The sequence below is a fragment of the Dendrobates tinctorius genome, unplaced genomic scaffold (genome assembly GCF_039654945.1).
Source record: "Dendrobates tinctorius isolate UK_male_01 unplaced genomic scaffold, ASM3965494v1 ptg000004l, whole genome shotgun sequence".
Classification (NCBI taxonomy): Eukaryota; Metazoa; Chordata; class Amphibia; order Anura; family Dendrobatidae; genus Dendrobates; species Dendrobates tinctorius.
Window position 1 is genome coordinate 12,572,096 of NW_027361672.1, and position 21,734 is coordinate 12,593,829.

A 21,734-nucleotide genomic window follows, 5' to 3' on the forward strand; every position below is an offset into this window, starting at 1 on the left:
GGTTGCCATGGCGACACTGATGGCATCAAAGGTTGCAAGCCCCGCCCCTCAATATGATGTCATAATGGTTGCCATGGCGACGCTAATGTCATAATAGGTTGCAATGGCAAAGATGCTGTCACAATGGTTGCCATGGTGACTATGATGTCTTAATAGGTTGCAATAATGACGGTTATGTCATAACGGTTGCCATGGTGATGATGTTGTAATTGGTATATGGGCACGGGACTATGAGATGGAGGATGTGTGATGGGTATATGAACACTGGACTATGGGATGGCGTATATGTATGATAGGTATATGGGCACGGGACTATGGGATGGAGGATATGTATGATGGGTATATGGACATGGGACTATGAGATGAAGGATGTGTGATGGGTATATGGGCACTCAACTATGGGATGGCGAATGTGTGATGGGTATATGGGCATGGGACTATGGGATGGAGGATGTGAGATGGGTATATGGACACTCGACTATGGGATGGAGGATATGTATGATGGGTATATGGGCATGGGCCTATTGGATGGTGGATATGTATGATGGGTATATGGGCACGGGACTATGGGATGGAGGATAATTATAATTTGTTATAACTAACCACAGTTAGTTACTATGCCCGGGCAGCGCCGGGCTCTTCAGCTAGTAATGCTATATGAGCAAGGGCGGACTCCCAACCCTATAGCCGTGTGGTGACTCCGAGTCCACACTGCGCAGTGTCACACTCGCCATGTCTGTTATGTCTGCCATGTCTGTTTTGCCTCATGACCCCTGGAGCGGTGTGCACGCGCATCTCATGTCTGTTATCCTGCATGTTCCCTAGAGCAGTGTGCACACTCACCTCATGACTGTTGGGCTGCAAGATGCCTGCGTTTCTGCTCTGCCTTCTGTGATCATCTCTGCATGTCTGAAACCCCTGATCATGTGACCTTTCCTGGGTTCCAGCATTGTCAGGTTCTGCAATCATCTCTGCATGTCTGGAATCCCTGGTCATGTGACGGCTCTCTGTGATCCTGGAGGAATTGAACTGGAAGTTCTCCCTTGGTCCTGACCCGGAAGTGGAGGTGCTAATGTCCTATATCAGACCGACCCTCCCTATGCTCAGGGCCTGAGTATTGTGTTGCTTCCCTGCATGGCTGCTTGGTCTGCAGGGTCGCTCCCTCTATTCTGTGCCCCTGCACTCTGCCCTGTCGTGCGTCTCTACACACGCTCTGTGCTTGTACTCAGTCTCTTGTCTTGTGCCTTGTCTAGTGTTTGTCCTTTGTGCCATGTTTTGTCTCTGCTCTGCTTTGCCTTGTAGTCCTTCCTTGCTCTGATTCCGTTCTGTGCTTCAGGCTAGCTTCCGTTCCATGTTTCGTACCTTGCCTTGCTCTGCCTTGTTCCTCCCTATGGTCTCTGTCTTTGCTTGCTCCGCCTCGCTCTCTCCTATGGTGCTCTGTAGTTCTCCCTGGCACACGCACCATTCCTCCTCTCTTTCTTTTGGTGCTCTTTTCCATGTCTCCGGCTCTGGGCTTCAGCCTACGCTCCGCTGCTAGACTCTTTCCTATTGTGCTCTCTTGCACGTTTCTAGGCTAGTCCCAAGGCTCTGGATTGGCCCGGCTCTGGGCTTCGGCTTACGCTCCCCTGCTAGCTCTGTTCTTGCTCTGACCTGATTACGTGTTTCTGCCTATGCTTCCGTTCCTGGTTCCGTACTCTGCCTAAGCTCTGTCTTGTTTCTCGTCTTGCCTTGCCTTGTTTCTTCGTGTGCCCTTTGCATGCGCCTGGCCTTCCTAGCCTCCTGTTTGTGCCTCAGCCGTGCCCGCCTTAGCTGTGCCTGCCTGCTTGTGCTGTTGTGAGTTCATTCTCTGGTTCACCAGTTGTGAGTTCTCCTTCCAGACTTCCTCTGGTGGTAATAGGAGGTAGAGAGGCTGATTTGATCGGTGGAGATTTGCCACCTGAGAATGAGAATGACGATTGGATCTCAGGAGTCTCAGATTGGATTTAAGACAGCCGACGCCCTATTCAGTTGCTGGTGATTCCTTCTGGCTTGTCAGCTCTTGGTTTTCAGCTCTGTTCCAGTCATCTAAAGCTAAGTTTTTCTGCTAATGTTCACATTCGCTTTTGTTGGTGTATTCAGTTTTTTGGTGTGTTCAGCCATCCCCTGCTGGGGGCCGTAGGAGGATTTTTTTTTCTTTTTCCTAATGGAGATTAAGCAATTGTCTGATCGTGTGGAGCAGCTGGCTGCTGAAGTGCAGGGAATTTCCACTTATCTCATTCAGTCACATGCTGCTGAACCTAAGATCCCTACTCCTGATGTGTTTTCTGGGGATCGGTCTAAATTTCTGAATTTTAAGAATAATTGTAAATTATTTCTGGCCTTCAAGCCTAACTCATCGGGGAGCTCTGTGAAGCAGGTTAAAATTGTCATCTCCTTGCTGCGCGGCAATCCCCAAGATTGGGCTTTTTCTCTGACACCTGAAAATCCTATTGTGACTAATGTGGATGCATTTTTTCAAGCCTTGGGGTTGTTGTATGATGAACCTAATGCTGTTGCTCAAGCTGAGAGAACCCTGTTGGCATTAAACCAGGGTCAGGATTCTGCAGAGTTATACTGTCAAAAATTCCGAAAGTGGGTGGTCCTTACTACATGGAATGATAGTGCATTGGCAGCTCTCTTTCGGAGGGGTTTATCAGAGACCGTAAAAGATGTTATAGTGGGATTTCCTGTTCCCTCTGGTCTGGATGATTCTATGTCATTAGCCATTCAAGTTGATCGGCGTTTACGTGAACGTAAAACTACACGGGAGGCGCTGCCGCCTTTTGAACAAACGTCTGAACCTATGCAATGTGATGGGGTTTTGTCTAGGGCACAACGTCGGGAGTTTAGAAGGCGTAATAAGCTGTGTTTTTTCTGTGGAGACGCCTCTCATATTATTTCTGTCTGCCCAAAACGAGAGAAACGTTTTGCACACACATTTGCTGTGGGCAGTATACAACCTAAGTTTCTTTTGGCAACTACTCTGATCTGCTCCTTATCCAGGTTTTCCACAAAAGCTTTTGTGGATTCAGGAGCAGCGTTGAATCTGATGGATTTGGACTTTGCTAAACGTTGTGGTTTTTCCATGACGCCGCTGCGGACGCCTATTCCATTGAGGGGTATTGATGCTACTCCTTTGGCGGAGAATAAACCTCAGTTTTGGACCCAGGTGACAATGCGAGTTGCCCCAGACCACCAAGAGAATTGTAAATTTTTGGTGCTGCATAATCTGTATGATACTATTGTTCTGGGTTTTCCTTGGCTGCAAACCCATAATCCAGTTTTGGATTGGAAATCTGGGTCTGTGGTGAGTTGGGGTTGTCAGTGTGTTCTTAGGGATTCTCCTGTTTTCTCCACCTCTCCTCAGTCTAATGATATTCCTGATTATCTAGCCGATTTTTCTGATGTATTTAGTGAGAGCAAGTCTGCGTCTTTGCCTCCTCATAGGAGTTATGACTGTGCAATTGAGTTGATGCCTGGGTGTAAATTTCCCAAGGGTCGGCTTTTCAACTTATCTGTACCCGAACATGATGCTATGCGATCCTATATTAAGGAGTCGTTGGAGAAGGGTCATATTAGACCATCCTCATCACCTTTAGGTGCTGGTTTTTTTTTTTTGTGGCCAAAAAAGATGGTTCATTAAGACCGTGTATTGATTATCGTTCCCTTAACAAGATGACGGTTAAATATCAGTACCCGTTACCTCTGATGTCTGATTTATTCTCCAGAGTTAAGAGTGCCTGCTGGTTTACTAAGCTTGACCTCAGGGGGGCGTATAATCTTATTCGCATCAAGCATGGGGATGAATGGAAGATGGTGTTTAATACTCCGGAGGGACATTTTGAGTACCTGGTGATGCCTTTTGGGCTCACTAATGCCCCTTCTGTCTTCCAGTCCTTTATGAATGATATTTTCTGTGACTTTGTGGATAAGTTTTTGATCATCTATCTGGATGATATTTTGATCTTTTCTAGTGATTGGGATTCTCATGTGGAGCACGTCCGGACTGTGTTCCGGATTTTGAGGGAGAATTCCCTGTTTGTTAAGGGATCGAAATGCCTCTTTGGTGTACAGAGGATTTCATTTTTGGGATTTATCTGATCTCCATCGACTATTGAAATGGTCCCAGCCAAGGTACAGGCCATTTATGATTGGGTTCAGCCTACTTCTTTGAAGGCCCTCCAGAAGTTTTTGGGTTTTGCTAATTTCTATTGTAAATTTATAGGTAATTTTTCTGGTATTGTCAAACCACTGACTGAACTGACCAAGAAGGGCGCTGATGTGCTGAATTGGTCTCCTGAGGTTATCTCAGCATTTCAGGAGCTTAAGCAGAGATTTACTTCAGCTCCAGTTTTACGGCAACCTGATGTCTCACTTCCATTTCAGGTGGAGGTAGATGCTTCTGAGATTGGTGCAGGAGCTGTTTTGTCCCAAAAAGACCCTGTGACTTCAAGGATGAATCCCCTGTGTCTTCTTTTCTCGAAAGTTCTCCCCATCTGAACGCAACTATGACGTGGGGAATCGGGAATTGTTGGCCATGAAGTGGGCATTTGTGGAGTGGAGACATTGGTAGGAGGGAGCTAGACATCAAGTTGTGGTCCTCACCGATCACAAGAATTTGATTTATCTGGAGTCGGCCAAACGCTTGAATCCTAGACAAGCTAGATGGGCCTTGTTTTTCGCACGTTTTAATTTTGTGGTCTCTTTTCTTCCGGGCACTAAGAATGTTAAGGCAGACGCCCTTTTTAGGAGTTTCTTCGCCGATTCTCTTAGTGTGACTGAGCCTACTACCATCCTAGGTGAGGGGGTAGTTCTCTCTGCCATTTCGCCCGATTTGAGACGCGCCCTGGAGAAATTTCAGGAGGATAAACCTGAGCGTTGCCTATGGGAAAATTGTATGTTCTTGACCAGTGGAGAAAGAGTGATGTCTGAAATTCATTGCTCCGCATTGGCTGGTCATCCAGGTATTTTTGGTACCAGAGATTTGGTGAGTCGGTCCTTTTGGTGGCCTTCCTTGTCTCGTGACGTCAGGAATTTTGTGCAGTCCTGTGGGACTTGTTCTCGGTCTAAACCCTGTTCTCGTTCTAGTGGGTTGCTCATGCCCTTGCCGGTGCCCAAGAGGCCATGGACCCATATCTCAATGGATTTTATTTCTGATCTTCCTGTCTCTCAGAGAATGACTGTTATCTGGGTGATTTGTGATAGATTTTTGAAGATGGTCCATCTTGTACCACTCCCAAAGTTGCCATCTTCCGCTGAGTTGGTGCGTTGTTTTTATAACAGGTGGTTCGGTTACATGGGATTCCTGAGAATATTGTGTCCGACAGAGGAGTCCAGTTTGTTTCCAGATTCTGGAAAGCCTTTTGTTCCAATCTGGGAATTCAGTTATCCTTCTCCGCGTTTCATCCCCAGACCAATGGACAGACTGAGAGAACAAACCAGACATTGGAGTCTTATTTGAGATGTTTTATATCTGCTGATCAGGATGATTGGGTCTCATTTTTGCCCTTGGCCGAATTCGCACTGAACAATAGAGCTAGTTCTGCCACTTTGATGTCACCCTTTTTCTGTAATTTTGGGTTTCATCCTCGATTCTCTTCAGGGCAAGTGGAATCTTCGTCCTGCCCAGGTGTGGACACTGTGGTTAAGAGAATGTAGCACATATGGGACCAAGTGGTGGATAAGTTGTCACTCTCTCAGGAAAAGGCCCAGCAATTTTCCAACCGGGATAGGACCATTGGTCCCCAGTTTAAAGTGGGTGATATGGTTTGGTTGTCGTCTAAGAATATTCCTATGAAGGTTGCATCTCCTAAATTTAAGCCAAGATTTATTGGTCCTTATAAGATTTTGGAAATTCTTAATCCTGTTTCGTTTCGATTGGCTCTTCGTTACGTTCAAGATCCATAACGTATTTCACAAATCTCTGTTGAAGAGGTTTGATGAGCCAGTGGTTCCTATGGCAGCACCTCCTGACCCTGTGTTGGTTGAAGGCAATGTGGAATATGAGGTAGAGAAAATTTTGGATTCTCGTTTGGTTAGACGGAGACTCCAGTATTTGGTCAAATGGACGGGTTATGGTCAGGAGGATAATTCTTGGGTCTCTGCCTCCGATATTCATGCCAATAGATTGGTTCGTGCTTTTCACCGGGCCCATCCTGATCGGCCTGGTGGCGTGGATGAGGGTTCGGTGACCCCTCCTCAAGGGGGGGTACTGTTGTGAGTTCATTCTCTGGTTCACCAGTTGTGAGTTCTCCTTCCAGACTCCCTCTGGTGGTAATAGGAGGTAGAGAGGCTGATTTGATCGGTGGAGATCTGCCACCTGAGAATGAGGATGACGATTGGATCTCAGGAGTCTGATTGGATTTAAGACAGCCGACGCCCTCTTCAGTTGCTGGTGATTCCTTCTGGCTTGTCAGCTTTAGATGACTGGAACAGAGCTGAAAACCAAGAGCTAAGTTTTTCTGCTAATGTTCACACTTGCTTTTGTTGGTCTATTCAGTTTTTTGGTGTGTTCAGCCAGTTCCTGCTGGGGGCTGTGCTGAATTTCCACTCTTGTTTATCAGTATTTTGCCAATTGGCTTTTTGTCCCTTACTAGTTCGGTCTCTTTTTGCTCTGTCTCAGAATATTTCAGAGTGCTGCTATAGTGGGAGAAGTCTAGTGACTTCAGGGTTAATTTTGCTATCAGAAGTGTTGGACATGATTTTTGTAGGGTTTTTTGCAGGTTGCAGACAGTGTCTTTCCTTTCCTTTCCTGTCTAATTAGTTTGGGCCCCGTCATTTGCTCAGCCTATTTTCCTGCCTGTGTTTGTGCCTTCATCTTGTTTCACCGTCAATACATGTGTGGGGGCTATCTATTCCTTTGGGGTCTGCTCTTGGGCAGTTAGTTTTCCCTTTTCTTGCTTTAAGCTTATTTAGTCCTCCGGCCGTGACGAGGCGTCTAGGAACATCGTAGGCACGCTCCACGGCTACTGCTAGTTGTTGTGGTAAGATCAGGGATCTGCATAGTTACCAACCTCTCTGGTTTTCTGTGACTTAGCTTGTTCTGCTTTTTTTCTCCTCGGTGACCCATTCATAACATTGTGCCTCAGCCGTGCTCGTCGGTCAGTGACAGCTGTGTCGCCTGCCATGCCTCAGCCGGGTTCGCTGGAGTCTTGCCCGTCTGTCAGTGCCGCAGTTTGATCAGCCAGCTAGTGCCCCAGCCGTGCTCTCTGTGCTCCCTTTCAACTCACGCTGTTTCTGCACTGCACTCTACGTGCTCTCTAAAGCATGCGCAGGCCCTCGCCTGCTCCTTGGCATACCTCCCCGTGCTTCTGTAAAAGTACGCGCAGGTCTTGCCATGTACCCTGTCGTGCCCTCTTGCACAAACAGGTCCTAACCCTGTCCTTGAACCCTGACCCTGGCGTGCCTCTCTGCACGCGCAGGACTTTGCCTTGCCTGCTCCTGGTGTGCCTCTCTGCACGCGCAGGACCCTGCCTCGCCTGACCCTGGCGTGCCTCTCTGCACGCGCAGGAATATGCCTCGCCTGACCCTGGTGTGCCTCTCTGCAAGCGCAGGAATATGCCTCGCCTGACCCTGGTATGCCTCTCTGCACGCGCAGGACTCTGCTGCGCCTGACCCTGGTGTGTCTCTCTGCACGCGCAGGACTTTGCCTTGCCTGCTCCTGGCGTGCCTCTCTGCACGCGCAGGACCCTGCCTCGCTTGACCCTGGCGTGCCTCTCTGCACGCGCAGGAATCTGCCTCGCTTGACCCTGGTGTGCCTCTCTGCACGCGCAGGGCTCTGCCGCGCCTGACCCTGGCGTGCCTCTCTGCACGCGCAGGACTCTGCCGCGCCTGACCCTGGCGTGCCTCTCTGCACGCGCAGGTCTCTGCCTCGCCTGACCCTGGCGTGCCTCTCTGCATGCGCAGGATTCTGCCTCGCCTGACCCTGGCGTGCCTCTCTACATGCGCAGGACTCTGCCTCGCCTGATCCTGGCGTGCCTCTTTGCTCGCACAGGACTCTGTCTTGAACCTTGTCCCTGGCGTGTCTCTCTACACACGCAGGTCTCTGTCCTTGTACCTGTCCCTGGCGTGTCCCTCTACCCGCGCAGGTCTCTGTCTTTGAATCTGTCCCTGGCGTGCCCCCTGCACGCGCAGGCCTCCGTCCTTGAATCTGACCCTGGCGTGTCTCCTAGCACACACCCTGCCTCGTATCCTGGTTTGCCTGCCGGATTCCCGAAGCCTGCCTACCGCTGCCAGAGATTCAGAACCAGATGACTGCGGCCTGATGTCCGGAGCTGATGTCCGCAGCCTGATGCCTGGATCCTGTCGGTCGTTGCCAGATGTCCGGAGTCTGATGCCATCGCACTCTGCCTTGGACCTTGGCGTGTCTCCTTGTATGCACTCTGCCTTGGACTCTGGCATGTCTCCTAGCACGCACCTTGTCTTGGACTCTAGCGTGTCCTAGCACGCATCCTTCCTAGGAACTCTGGTGTGACCCCTAACACGTACCCTGCCCTGGACCCTGGTATGTTTTCTACACGTGTTATGTCTGGAACATTTGGCGTGCCCTTGCACACACCTTGCCGTGTTTTCACCGTTTGTGCCCTGCACCTGATTCTCTGTTTATGCCTTGCACCTGAATAAAGTGTGTAACCACGTTTTCTGAAGAAACCCTGTGACTTCGCTTTGTTTCGTATCCTGTCCGTCCTGTTGCCAGACACTCAATAGTGTCTCCCTGAGCCGGCTGTCTGGTCCAGCTGCTGTGGTGGCTCACCCCCTTGGTCTTGCCCCTGACACTCCCTGTATAGGGGGTGGGTTCTCACTAGGTCAGCTCGCCATAGGTGGGTGGGTGCCACGGCCCAGAGGGTCCACTCTAAAAAGGAAAACGACTCCACGTAAGCTGACGCTCGTCACACGCAGGCGTCGCCCATCCTGGCTTTGGACATCCACCATTATATATAAAATTTTCCTCTACTATATGTTTTTTGGGGTCCATGTCACATTTCATTGAATAGCTTCCATTTATAATTTTTTACTTTTTCTACTCCACCGCTCTCTTGTCTCTGTGACTTATCAGAAAGAATTGACAGAATATTGCCTGTTTTTGCCCACAAAATACAAAAATAGGTGTGGGTGTCAAAAATGTAAAATTCAATATTTTGTGTGTGGTTTCACAATATACCGTATATACTGTATATACTCGAGTATAAGCCAACCCGAGTATAAGCCGACCCCCTAATTTTGCCACAAAAAACTGGGAAAACTTATTGTCTCGAGTATAAGCCTAGAGTGGAAAACGCAGCAGCTACTGGTAAATTTAAAAAATAAAAATACCGTAGATACCAGTAAAAGTAAAATTAATTGAGACATCAGTAGGTTAAATGTTTTTGAATATCCATATTGAATCATGAACACCATATAATGCTCCATACAGTTCATGATGGGCCCATAAGATGCTGCATACAAAATACGCCCCATATAATGCTGCACAAAGGTTAATAATGGCCCCATAAGATGCTCCATAGAATAATATGCCCTGTTATGAATGAGTCACCGTAGGAGGCAAAAACAGAAATACTAGCTAAGTCCAGAAAACCAGAGAAGTTGGCAGCTATCGTATTGCAGACCCCTGAACCTATCAACAACAACTAGCAGTAGCCGTGGGGGGTTCTTACGGTGCCCTAGACCCCTCGATCACAGCTGGAGAACTACATAGCCCAAAGACAGAAAGGGAAATCTAAACTGCCCCATAGCAGACCCCAAAGCAATAGGCAGCCCCCAACATATAATGACGGTGAAGCAAGATGAAAAAACACTCACACAGAAAGATAGGCTGAGCAAACGATGGGGCCCAAGCTAACTAGATAGGACAGTATAGAAAAGCTGCTGTCTGTAATCCGCCAAAACCCTATCAAAACAAGAGCCAACAGCTGATAGGGAAAAAAGCCCTGAAGACGCTAGGCTTCAAAAAGACTATATCAGTACCCAGGTATTTTCTGAAGACAGAACAAAAAGGAATTCAGCTCACCCCAGCAGGGAATGGCAGAAATCAAGGAAGACAATGCAAAACAAAACCAAAACACAAATGCAAAAAGTAGAGCAGAAAACTTAGTTTTTGAGGAGCAGGAATCATACTGGTCTCCTAGAATCCCTCAGAGAGATCACCAGCAAGGCAGAAGGGCGTCGGCTGCCTTGTATCCAGTCAGTAATTCCCGTCACCCAGTCATTATCACCCTGCCCAGGTGCTTGGTAATCAGCTTCACTACCTTCACCAGAAGAGGGAGTTCATCAGACCTCAATGGTGAAGGGGAAAATGAACTCAACAATGCCCCATATGCTGCTCCATAAAGGTTTTGGCCTCATAAGATGTGCCATAGATTTATGCTCCATATATGATGCTCCATATATTATGCCCCATATGCTGCTGCGAATAATAAAAAAAAAAAAGACATACCCACCTCTCGTCACTTGAGGCCAGTGTCCTGAGTAGGCGGGGACACTGGCGTGCTATGGGGGATAGGTGCCAGTGTCACCGCTGGCTCAGGGCCCCGGCACCTGCGATATTCACCTGTCCCCCGTTCCACCGCCGGGTGCCGCTCTGTCTTCCTGGTCCTCTGTCACTGACCAGGCAGAGGGTGTGCACTAACTACGTCATCGTGCCCTCTGACCTGAATGCCACAGACAGATGGTGTGGAGGACAGAGCAGTGCACGGCGGTGGAACGGGGACAGGTGAATATCGCATATACTTACCCTCTACTTCCTGGCGAGTCTCTGCACCCCCTGCTTCTCCCACGGTCTTCAGGGGCCTCAGCTCTTTCTTCAGCGCTCACGTGGTACCGCTCATTAAAGACATGAATATGCACATATTCATGACTTTAATGAGCGGTACCACGTGACCCTGAACACAGGCACCTAAGACCTTGGGAGAAGCAGGGGGGCTGCAGAGACGCGCCAGGAGTATAAGCCGAGAGGGGCACTTTCAGCCTTAAAAAATGGTCTGAAAATCTCAGCTTATACTCTAGTATATACGGTAATTGTAGAAATGGGTTACATAAGTTTTTATACCAGGGTAGAGAACTTGTGACGTGCTGGGATGTAGCTCTATAATCCAGGGTTATTCAGCGTTTGAGTTACCGTAAATGCCAAGAAGCCTGTAACACGAGTGTCAGCAACATTAATTTGTTCTCCGCTGAGTGGCCTAGGTATAGAAGAGACCCTTCTTTAACTTACCAGCAATTTAGCATTTCAATTAAAAGACACTTTGTTAATGCAAATTAGGAGTTACATTAAAATCATGGTAATTTAATTTGCCCATGCTTCATTCTATAGAGCAAAACCAAATCTCTGTCTAAATCTAAACTTAATTTCATCCTTTCTATTATGAGAAATCTTATTGTGTTATTGCATGAATAAATTAGCAATGTGAAGATATACCGTAATCTGGCATTGTTTAGAATTTCATTTTTTTGCTTTAAAAGGAATGTGATGTCAGAAAACAACCTACTGTTTAAATCAGGTCATTATGTCACATGACTTTTTTTTAAAATTTGAAAAAATTTCATAGTTACACAGATCCATCATGTTAAACATTTTCTCAACCAAAAATACATTATCGCTATGTTATTGTTAACCCAAAATGCCGTTGGTTAATAGAAAACCATTGAGCTCTTTTTTTATATGCTGTTAGGCCGCGTTTACACATTGAGTATTTGGTCAGTATTTCACATCAGTACTTGCATGCTAAAATAAGAGGAAAAGTTTAATAGAAACCACTTCTGCATTTCTCACCCACCCCTGGGTTTGACCTAAAAATACTGATGTAAAATGCTGACCAAATACTGAACGTGTGAACATGGCCTGCTCTATCTGTAAAGAATCCATTTGCCGAACTGCAATGGATCTGTAAAAATCGGATGCTCTACTATGGCTCCATTAATGCATACGATTTTTTTTTTCGGCACCCATAGACTTGAATAGCAGCGTCTTATCCAATTTACGGAATAAACTAGTAGTACATGCTGCAATATTTATTCACACACAGATTAGGTCAGTGACGAAAACCTGCACTACCCCATTGAATAGCATTGGTCTGATTGCTGTGTGTTTTTCCACGGACAGCACTCCAATTAAAAAAAAAAAAAAAGAAAAACGGTCATGTAAAGGTACCGTCACATTTAGCGATGCACCAGCGATCCCGACCACGATATGACCCGGTCAGGATCCCCGGTGCATCGCTAAATGGTCGCTAGTGAGCTGCCAAACAGGCAGATCTCACCAGCGATGCAGAGGCGGTCGTTACTTACCTGTCAGATGCGGCGATGAAGAAGTCCTCCCGCCCGCGTCTACGCGTCGCTGGTCGGCGCCAGCAGGAAGCCCAGCAGGAAGTGGCCGACGAGAAACGGCCCTGGACGATCTCGCGCAATCAGCGATAGACAGCGGGGGAGCCGGTCGGAGGTAAGTATCACACTTGGCGATATCGCTAGCAATATCGCTGCTGCGTCACAAAATCGGTGACGCTTAAGCGATATCACTAGCGATCTCGCTTAGTGTGACGGGGCCTTAAACCACTAAGATAGACTATCAAGGGGTAACACTATACTAAGATCTTGAGTTTTTATCTCTGTTTTTATACATCCTAAAACCTTATTTGCTTTTGCAGCTGCTGCTTGACTTTGAGTACTGCTGCTTAGTTTAACCAGAATACAAAGGTCCTTCTACCCAGTATGTTTCCAATCTTTTTTTATTTCATATAAAAAAATTTCAAAAGTGAGTAATCTGTAATTTTGGATGAGTTAACAGCAGATTCCTTATTGTCAGAGGCAGGATTACCATGTCTAATAAAACAGCTGATTGATACAGGATCCACCAATCACAATGGTTATTACAGCTGACCCTGCTCCTCTCCCTTCAAAATTACCTTTTCACTCACGCATTAAATGCTTCAATTCAAAAGATAGGGCCAGAGGCTGTTCAGTGTGCCAAATGTACATGTGAATTTCTTGAAAATAGGAAGTTGGTGTAAAAAAAAAAAATTCAAATTTTTATTTGTAGTAGATTGTAATACGGAAAAAAATTAACAAATTTGTAAAAAAAAAATACATTTAATGGAAACCCCCCCTTCCTTCATTTATTAGTATCATCTTCCTGCTCTAAGCCAGAGAAACCAAGGAAAGAACTGCCCACAGGCCGCGCCGAAGCAACATGTTTCTCTTCATAGAAAGAGACAGACTGTTTGTGATTCGGAGCGGCTTGTGGACAGGTTTTTCCTTGGTTTTAGTGGCCGTAGAGCAGGAAGATAAGACTCTGCCTACAGTCCCGACCGGGAGCATGGGCGTATTATTAACTGAAAACGTCTAACACTGATTACACAAGAACTACAAGACGGATTTCTTCAAAGCAGGTATAATTTTAATCAGTATAACAGTGCCAACCTGACAATGCCTGTAGTTTACTGAGAAAAATCCTGCTGACAGGTTTGCTTTAATCAGTGTAATTTTCTAATTATACATTCCCTTTAATTGTAGAAAAAAGTAACCTTGTCTGTCTTAGACCCACAAATTGGATTAGAGAATGTACAATATATAATTTTGTACACGCATGGCAGAGAACAGTTCAAATTTTAACGGTGGGCCTTTTGGCTGGTCCTTTGCTTACGCTCTAATTCCAAGTTTACCTATTTTATTAATTTTTTTTATTTTTTATTATTATTCAGCCATATTTGTGCCATTTTTTAACTACTTTACGTTTTGTAATTTTTTTTTCTTCAGTAGATGTGCTCACGTGTCTGTTTTATACGTGTGTGTACGTATGTTTGCATATATATGCAAATAAGTATTGAACACGTCACCAATTTTCTAAGTAAATATATTTCTAATGGTGCTATTGACATGAAATTCTCACCTTTAGAAATTTATTTATTTAAAAAATTTGTGACATGTTCAATTCTTATTTCATCCACTGTACATACAGCTCTGCTACAGATGCACACTTGTTTAGACACAGCTCTGCTAAATATGCACAATAAAATCAGTGTTTTATCAGCAGGAGATTATTACCACAGGACTAAAGGCCCCGTCTCACTAAGCAATCTCGGTAGCGAGATCGCTGCTGAGTCACAACTTTTGTGACGTAACAGCGATCTCACCAGCGAGATTGCTGTGTGTGACAGCGATCAGCGAGCGGCCCCCCTGCCGGTATCGCTGATCGCTGGAAGAAACCTCTGGACATTTCTTTGGTCGCTGGTCTCCCGCTGGCCAGCACGCATCGCTGTGTGTGACAGCGGGAGACCAGCGATCAGGTGTAAAAAAATAATAAAAAAAAATAAAAAATATAGTTATTCTCACCTTCTGACGTCCTGTTCAGCCATCCTGCCTCTCTCCACGCTCCGGTCCCAGTGATACTATTTCTACAGCGATAGCCAGCGATGCCGGGCGCTCGGCGTCGCTGTGCTGATCGCTGGTGAAGCTGTCTGTGTGACAGCTCACCAGCGATCACATAGCGACTTACCAGCGATCCTGACACCTTCATATCGGTGTCGGGATCGCTGGTGAGTCGCTTAGTGTGACGGGGCCTTAAGTGATTTTTAGTGAATTACTCTGTGTAAGCCCACCTCCACCTTTGATTAGCAGCATTCTGTGAATGTACAGTGTACATTGAGAGCTGTCAATCGGTGGTGTGGGTGGGGTTATGCAGGGCTTAGTATTTAGAGAACTGCTACATCTGCTGCACATAAAAAAGTGACTGTATCAAAATGACAGCAAGTGACATATGGCTGGAATCAGGGTCTCTGTTCCTACATTGTGTTGCTGGCCGATTACATAACAAAAACTTGGTGACCGGTTCCCTTTAACCCTTTGCCTCTAATGCAACACAAAGGTACTTTACTTTCTTGCAAAACTAGAGTCTAGCAACTCGTAGAACCCTTGTCAGTCAGCTGACATTGTGCAGCTCCGTACATTGTGTTGTGCATAGAAGATGGCTTTCAGTACCAATTATGGCCATTACACAATATATAGTAGAGCGCCTGCCTACATCTGGTGTTTCATGGCCCCTAAATCGGCTGATTGGTGGATTTACTGATGGTAGAACCTGCAAAAGTACGGAATATTTTTTAACAAATTGCATGAAGCAGACCTTGAAGTTCTTCAGATGCTAAGCTGAACTGATAGGCATACATAATAGTGTTTGTATGGGGTCCCTAGAGTGAATTCATCCTTTGTGAATTCCGCTGAGCTACCGTGGCTTTGAACATTAATGATATGGATAATCTGACATACAGGTCTTTACTTTATAGACTTCTAAGATGGGAACAACCTAAAGAAATGTGTCCTGCTTATTTACACATGAAAGCAACATCTCATCCTACCTTCTACATGAAAAAAGTCTCTATTTTTTCATTAAACATTTGGTCTTGGAGTATATTAATCTGATGCCAGTACACATTGTACTCTACACAATATGTAACAAATCTGAAAAAAGGAGATTTTACTGCATAATAACGGCTAATTTATCAGCAATGTTAATGCATCTGTGAGGATATGGCACTGAATTATTGATGAAGCCGATGGGCGTAGTATTCTAGAACATACTTCTGATTCCCACTATAACGTTCTCAATCACATGCTAGAAGGCAATAACGACACAAGGCTTATATGTATTGGAGTGTCTGATACATGCTGCCCGTACCATGGAAATCACATATCTGCTGCCGGATTCCCTCTAATTTATGTATTATTATTCCAAGGTTTACTAAAGGGAACCTGACAGATACGTGCTGAAGATGGACAGGAGGGTCTCCAGAGGCTGTTGGAGTGAGAAATCTCTCCCTGCATGCATGTATAAGGAGATATAGGACAATACAGGAGAGCAGGCGGGGAGAAGCCACTGGGGAGCCATCTGTCCCACTGGTCTCCCATACAGCTCAGTCCCAGGCGGCTTTTCAAGTATGCGTTTCACTGAACCTTGTAGATTTGTCAGAGAATTTCCAACCACACTCAAATCTTTAAACCACCATTCGAGCCTGTGAAAACCATCTTAAACAGGACACACTTTGATGTGGGCTAGCTGTGCCCACGAGTGAGTACACCAAATTGAACCTCACATTATTGCAGATGGAGGACTACCCAAATAATAATAATAATAAATGCTGGTCAGCTGCCCACTATTCAATATGTATGTCTACATTGTGTAACATTTGTAGCTAGTGATTAGTGCACTTGCTGAGCAATCCGTGCTCGTCTATATATTTGTTGAACATGTACCGCTACATTCAATGCTGAAATGAATTATTTGTGTGTATATATATATATATATATATATATATATATATATATATATATATATATTATAATTATTTCAATGGTCTACAACCTGTGTTTCACGGCCTACTGTGAAACTGTAAGATTTAGCATACTGTGATGCCTTTTAGTTTAACAGCTGGAGAGTCACAAATTAACAATAATTTATACTGCAAAAACATTCCTAATTATGGTATTATACATTGCTCCCTGTGTTGTGTGTAACTGTGTAAGAGATGTGTAACTAGAAGGCTACATCAACCGAAGTCCATCTCCACTAAAGGATTGCCACTGATCTGCTACATGGCGCCCAAATATCTGTGCCCTTTTTCTTTCTGCTTCTGATGTTTTGTGGAATCCATGAGGGGAAAAAAGGCATCCTCTGTTACCATTCGCCATATGGATGTAAAACATTAAAGGGAATCTGTCACCCTTTTTTTGCCCTACTGGCTGCCGGCATAGACATCAGGGGCTTACAGTATCTACAGCATTCTGTAATGCTGTAGATAAGCCCCCGATGTAACCTGAAAGAGAAGAAAAACACGTTATATTATACTCACCAAGGTGGGTGGTCCGGTCCGATGGGTGTTGCGGTCCGGTCCCTCCCATCTTCATGCGATGACGTCCTCTTCTCCCATCCTATAATGGCTCCAGCGCAGGCGCATTGCTCTGCCCTGTTGAGGGCAGAGCAGAATTCTGCAGTGCGCAGGCGCCAGACCTCTCCCGATGCCTGCGCACTGCAGGACTCTGCACTGCCCTCAACAGGGCAGAGCAATGCGCCTGCACTGGAGCCATTACAGGTCGGGAGAAGAGGACGTCATCGCATGAAGAAGGGAGGCGCCGGACCGGAAGGCAACACCCATCGGACCGGACCGCCCACCTCGGTGAGTATAATATAACGTGTTTTTCTTCTCTTTCGGGTTACATCGGAGGCTTATCTACAGCTTTACAGAATGCTGTAGATAAGCCCCCCGATGTCTATGCCATGCCGGCAGCTAATAGGGCAAAATAAGGGTGACAGATTCCCTGGTTGCGATCATGTGCCAGTTGCCTTCACTGTTGGGTGCCACCACTTCATTCCGGTGGACAGTCAGAAAGGCCATTTCCACATTAGTGTAATAGTAATACAGCTGTTGGCATGGTAATATTGTAATCACCATCTTTTCTTGACTCGCTGCCCCGGCCAGCAGCTGCTCTGTGGACGCAAACCTAGGAGCCATAGCAACAGAGGCCAGATACCTGTACGGATGTGAAAGGGTGATCACTAGAGAACCCTTGGGTCTTCTAAGTGGAGTGACCTTCTCCAAGTCTGTCTTTACTAGCCGTTTTGAGTTGACTGATTCATTACAGTGGAGCAATTTTTTTTTCTACTCATGCCAAGTTGGAGAGTACATCAGTGTACTGAGGAACTTTATAGCTGCACACACCTAATATGGCCTATGCCTTATGTGAAAATCACGAAGATGCCATACCCCTTCATCGAACTCTGTGAGCTTTATTAGTGAACATGGAAGAACAGTCATGCCTCCTATGTAATTTTTCAATATAGTATATAGGGTAGTTGTAGTGGTTACTACAGTATATTGGCTTCATAGGCATTATTCTCTTTAAAACATATCTGTTTGAATACTGGTTTTGGCCTCAGGCATAAGACCATATTCGCACTTCTTTTGCATTGTACTTTGAGGAAGGCTCACGGCACATAAGCCAAACATATCCATAGGTTTCCATTCACAAGACACATTTCAGGATCATATTGTTGGGCATCAGTTCAGCTGGTATATGTTGGTATATGCAAACAGGTGTAGCACAGTTCAGCTTGGTTGAGGCTTTCAATGATTCTCAGCACTGAGGTGCCACTCCTGCCACTTGTAGCCAAAGACTATATAACAAATAGAAGATTTTCCATCCAATTCTTGATTAAAATATTTCAAAAACTTTTATTCAATATCGTAAAAGAAATGGCACTCACAATAAATCCAAGCATGATGTAGTTTCCTTTTCGGTTCAGACTAAGAAAATAATCCTTAACCGTGAATGATTATGGACTTTTTTTTAGTCTGAAACGCGTATAGATAAGTTTTTGAAACCTTTTAATCAGGAATGATCTGTAAAATCTTCTGTTGGTTATATGTTGGTATACCTTTTTGAGTGATATATAAAGACAAAGAACCCTTTATTTTTTTTTTTACAGAGGCATGTTGTGAAATAAATTCTCTTCCACCGACAATTGCTTTTCAGATCTGCTATTTTATAAATTGTGCATTCAGAGTACATAGTGTTGACCTTTGCTGCTCTCCTGGGCATATTTGGAGCTGTTTTTCTTACAAGCAATTCAAATAGTCTCCGTTTCCTATCCAGGGCAAGAAAAAAAAATAGATTTCAATTATTTTGATAGTTGACCAATAATTTCAGGCCCTGATTTTCTCCAAGAACCTGTGGCCATTCCAGAGAAGCTATAGACCGGACTGTGTTTCATGGGCAGAGGCCATGAGAGGACTGTACACTAGATGCTGCTCTGCATTTCTTGCAGGCTAGTAATATCCTTTATCCTGCAGCAGGTTCATACATTACAACCAAGGCATACATTTTTAAGATCCTGATCTGACATTGATTATATTCTAGTGGCTTTGGAGACCTGCATTATTCACTCTTCATTGCCTTCTCTGAGAGTATGTGCACAAGCCTGAGGCTAAAAAAAAGCATCATTCATCTATTTCAGACACTGGTATACATTGATCTACAGTAGGAGAAAAATTATTATTCTTTACTATAGAATAGTTATCAAATGAGATTTAGGATGGATGGACCTAAATAGGTATAGACTATAAGCAGGACGTAGATGGCAGCTTGATTTCACCATGTGAAAGTATTGTATAGACTGACCGAAAATACCAGTAGATCTGGTAATATTGGAGAATCTGATTATTAAAGGGACAATGATTTCCCTGTCATATTATACCTACATACATACAGAAAGCTGGAAAGACACATTATCCTCCTTCATTTAGATCTTACCATGTGAAATATTGGATCTTCAATTCTGCATCCTTGACACGGTTCATACTCAAAGCGCCCATCTGCCCCCTGTGACTCCATCACAGGCCGCTGAAGGGTTGACATGACATTCTAGGGTCTGCTGAAAACCGTGATTTTTCCTATATTCTGCAATACTGTAATAATGTGTCTATTGCATTGTGACTAAATGCACAGGCGTAGTATACAGAATGATGCGATATACGATAATACAGATGTTTTGTTGGTGGGTATTTGGATGACCGCATTGTTGTTTCTTAAACGGGTTGTCCAGTACACGGAAAACCACTTCTCAATCACTATATTTTCCCTGTGTAAAATGACAGGCTATATTCAACTCTGGTTCCGGCGGCGTTCCAGCGCTCCCGTGACATTGTTGCAAGGTTTGCAGACGATCAGCTGCCGCGTCACTCTCATTTCCTTTAGATCAACCTGCTGCTGTCTGCCTTCCTCTGGATGTCAATTTTGGCCAAATAAAGTGAGACGAAAGCGGCTGCTGATTGGGTGCAGGGCTCGCGTGACATAAAAATGTCATGCAAGCCCTAGGAGAACTAGGTCCAACACCAATGGATCCATGCCAGCATCAGAGGGGGAGTATGGCTGTTATTATTTTACATAGGGGAAATCTAGTGATTTTGAAGGGGTTGTCTGAGCAGTGGACAACCCCCTTTTATTGATATTGTTTTTGCACAATTAATTGATGATGATCTATAGATCTTTCTTTGTATTTATAGCAACTTCTTGAAGCTATGGTCGATGCAGCTGAAAATCTATGCCCAAATGTGATGAAGAAAGCGAATATTCGTGAGGATTTCATTCAGGCCAGCACTGAGAAGATCTCAATTCCTCGGAACTTTGTAAAAAATGTCCTCCTGGAGCAATCTGGGATAGATATTCTTAACAAAATAAGGTAAAGTATGCATAATGATAGAAATTGCATTTGTCAGGTTAGAGGTGATGATAATCCTATTTGTTGCATTTTCTTTTTAGACTGATTGTTACACAAGGCTATGTACCTTATATTCTCTTCATAATATATTTCTTGTAATGAATGAATAAAGGAAAACAATTGTGCAGTATTTATCTGATAAAAGCATAATGGCTTCCAACCTGTACAGGTTCATCAGCTCCACAAATTGCAGGAAGAACACATTGCCACTGGTACCTAAAATCCTATTTTAAGACTAGTTTAAAAATGCCAGTATTAATAAATTGGGACCATAGACGTAAGATGCCCCTTATTAATTCATAGGCATGCCCCTTCGCAACAAATAACGTACTGGTACATCATATGTTGGGTCCCTGTCTTTGATGCAGGCTTAGGAACTGAGCCCTCTTCTTTCCCTGCAGATGACCGCTGTGTTATTCAGTGCCGCTCAAAGTGTCCATATATGTTCAAGTCCCCTCAAAGGGGAACTCTGAGAACAAGATAAAATGTTGTCCCTGATATAATTCAAACTGCAGCCAGTCATAGTCACGTATCAGTACGAGCTGCGGACTGAAGACATACAGCTCCCGAGACCTGCATCTTAACTAAGGAGAGGTGTCGCGCATATCTCAGTCGGCAGGGAGCATGGTAGGCATATGTGAAGAAGTATAACAAAAGACTGACTGGCACTTCAAAGCTAATGTGAACAGGTGCATACTAGTAGTAGCCACCTCCATATACAATATACAAAATAAGTTGCACTCTGTCGTGCTAAAGCATGGAATATATGAAATATGAATAGCAATACTGCTCTGGATAATAAGTAAAAATTGAGACGCTTAGCACATAATTTGGCCAGTTCATGCATGCCTAGCAACCAATGACAAGGCGGTCTCACGCTGCTGGGACTCGACGTGTCTATTGTTAATACCTCTCTTGGGCTGAAGTCTGAATTGCTGGGTAAATGTGGATACTAGTGATGAGCGACTATACTCGTTGCTCGGGTGTCCTCCGAGTATTTTGGCATGCTCGGAAATTTAGGCTATGTGCACACTCTGCGGATTCACCAGCGGATTTTTCCGTACGGGTCCGCAGGTAAAGTGACCTGCGATTTTCCTGCGGATTGGCCAGCGGTTTTCCCCTGCGGTTTGACACCTGGACAATGGAATAGGTGTCAAACCGCAGCGGAATCCGCAGAAAGAATTGACATGTCAGTTCTTTCTGCGGATTTAAAACCGCAGCTTTTCCGCAGTGAAAAAAACCGCAGCATGTGCACTGTGGATTGTAAATCCCATAGACTTACATGGTACTGCACAGTGTCTGCGGGCCAAATCCGCTGTGGATCCGCAGCAGAATCCGCAGTGTGTGCACACACCCTTAGTTTTCGTCGCCTCAGCTGCATGATTTGCGGCTACTAGCCAACCTGAATACATGTGGAGGTTCCCTAACAAACAGGCATTCTTCACATGTATTCAGT

General features: G+C 45.0%; 1 protein-coding gene across 2 annotated transcripts in view; it reads left to right on the forward strand.

Moving 5' to 3' along the window:
* The window catches only part of CARMIL1 (capping protein regulator and myosin 1 linker 1), a 331,630-nt gene that overhangs the window by 216,609 nt on the left and 93,287 nt on the right, over nucleotides 1–21,734 (forward strand). For both annotated transcript variants that reach the window (XM_073566150.1, XM_073566151.1), the window contains exon 27: nucleotides 20,064–20,239. In XM_073566150.1, coding sequence (XP_073422251.1) covers nucleotides 20,064–20,239 — 176 coding nt within the window. The remainder of the gene's footprint in view (nucleotides 1–20,063; nucleotides 20,240–21,734) is intronic.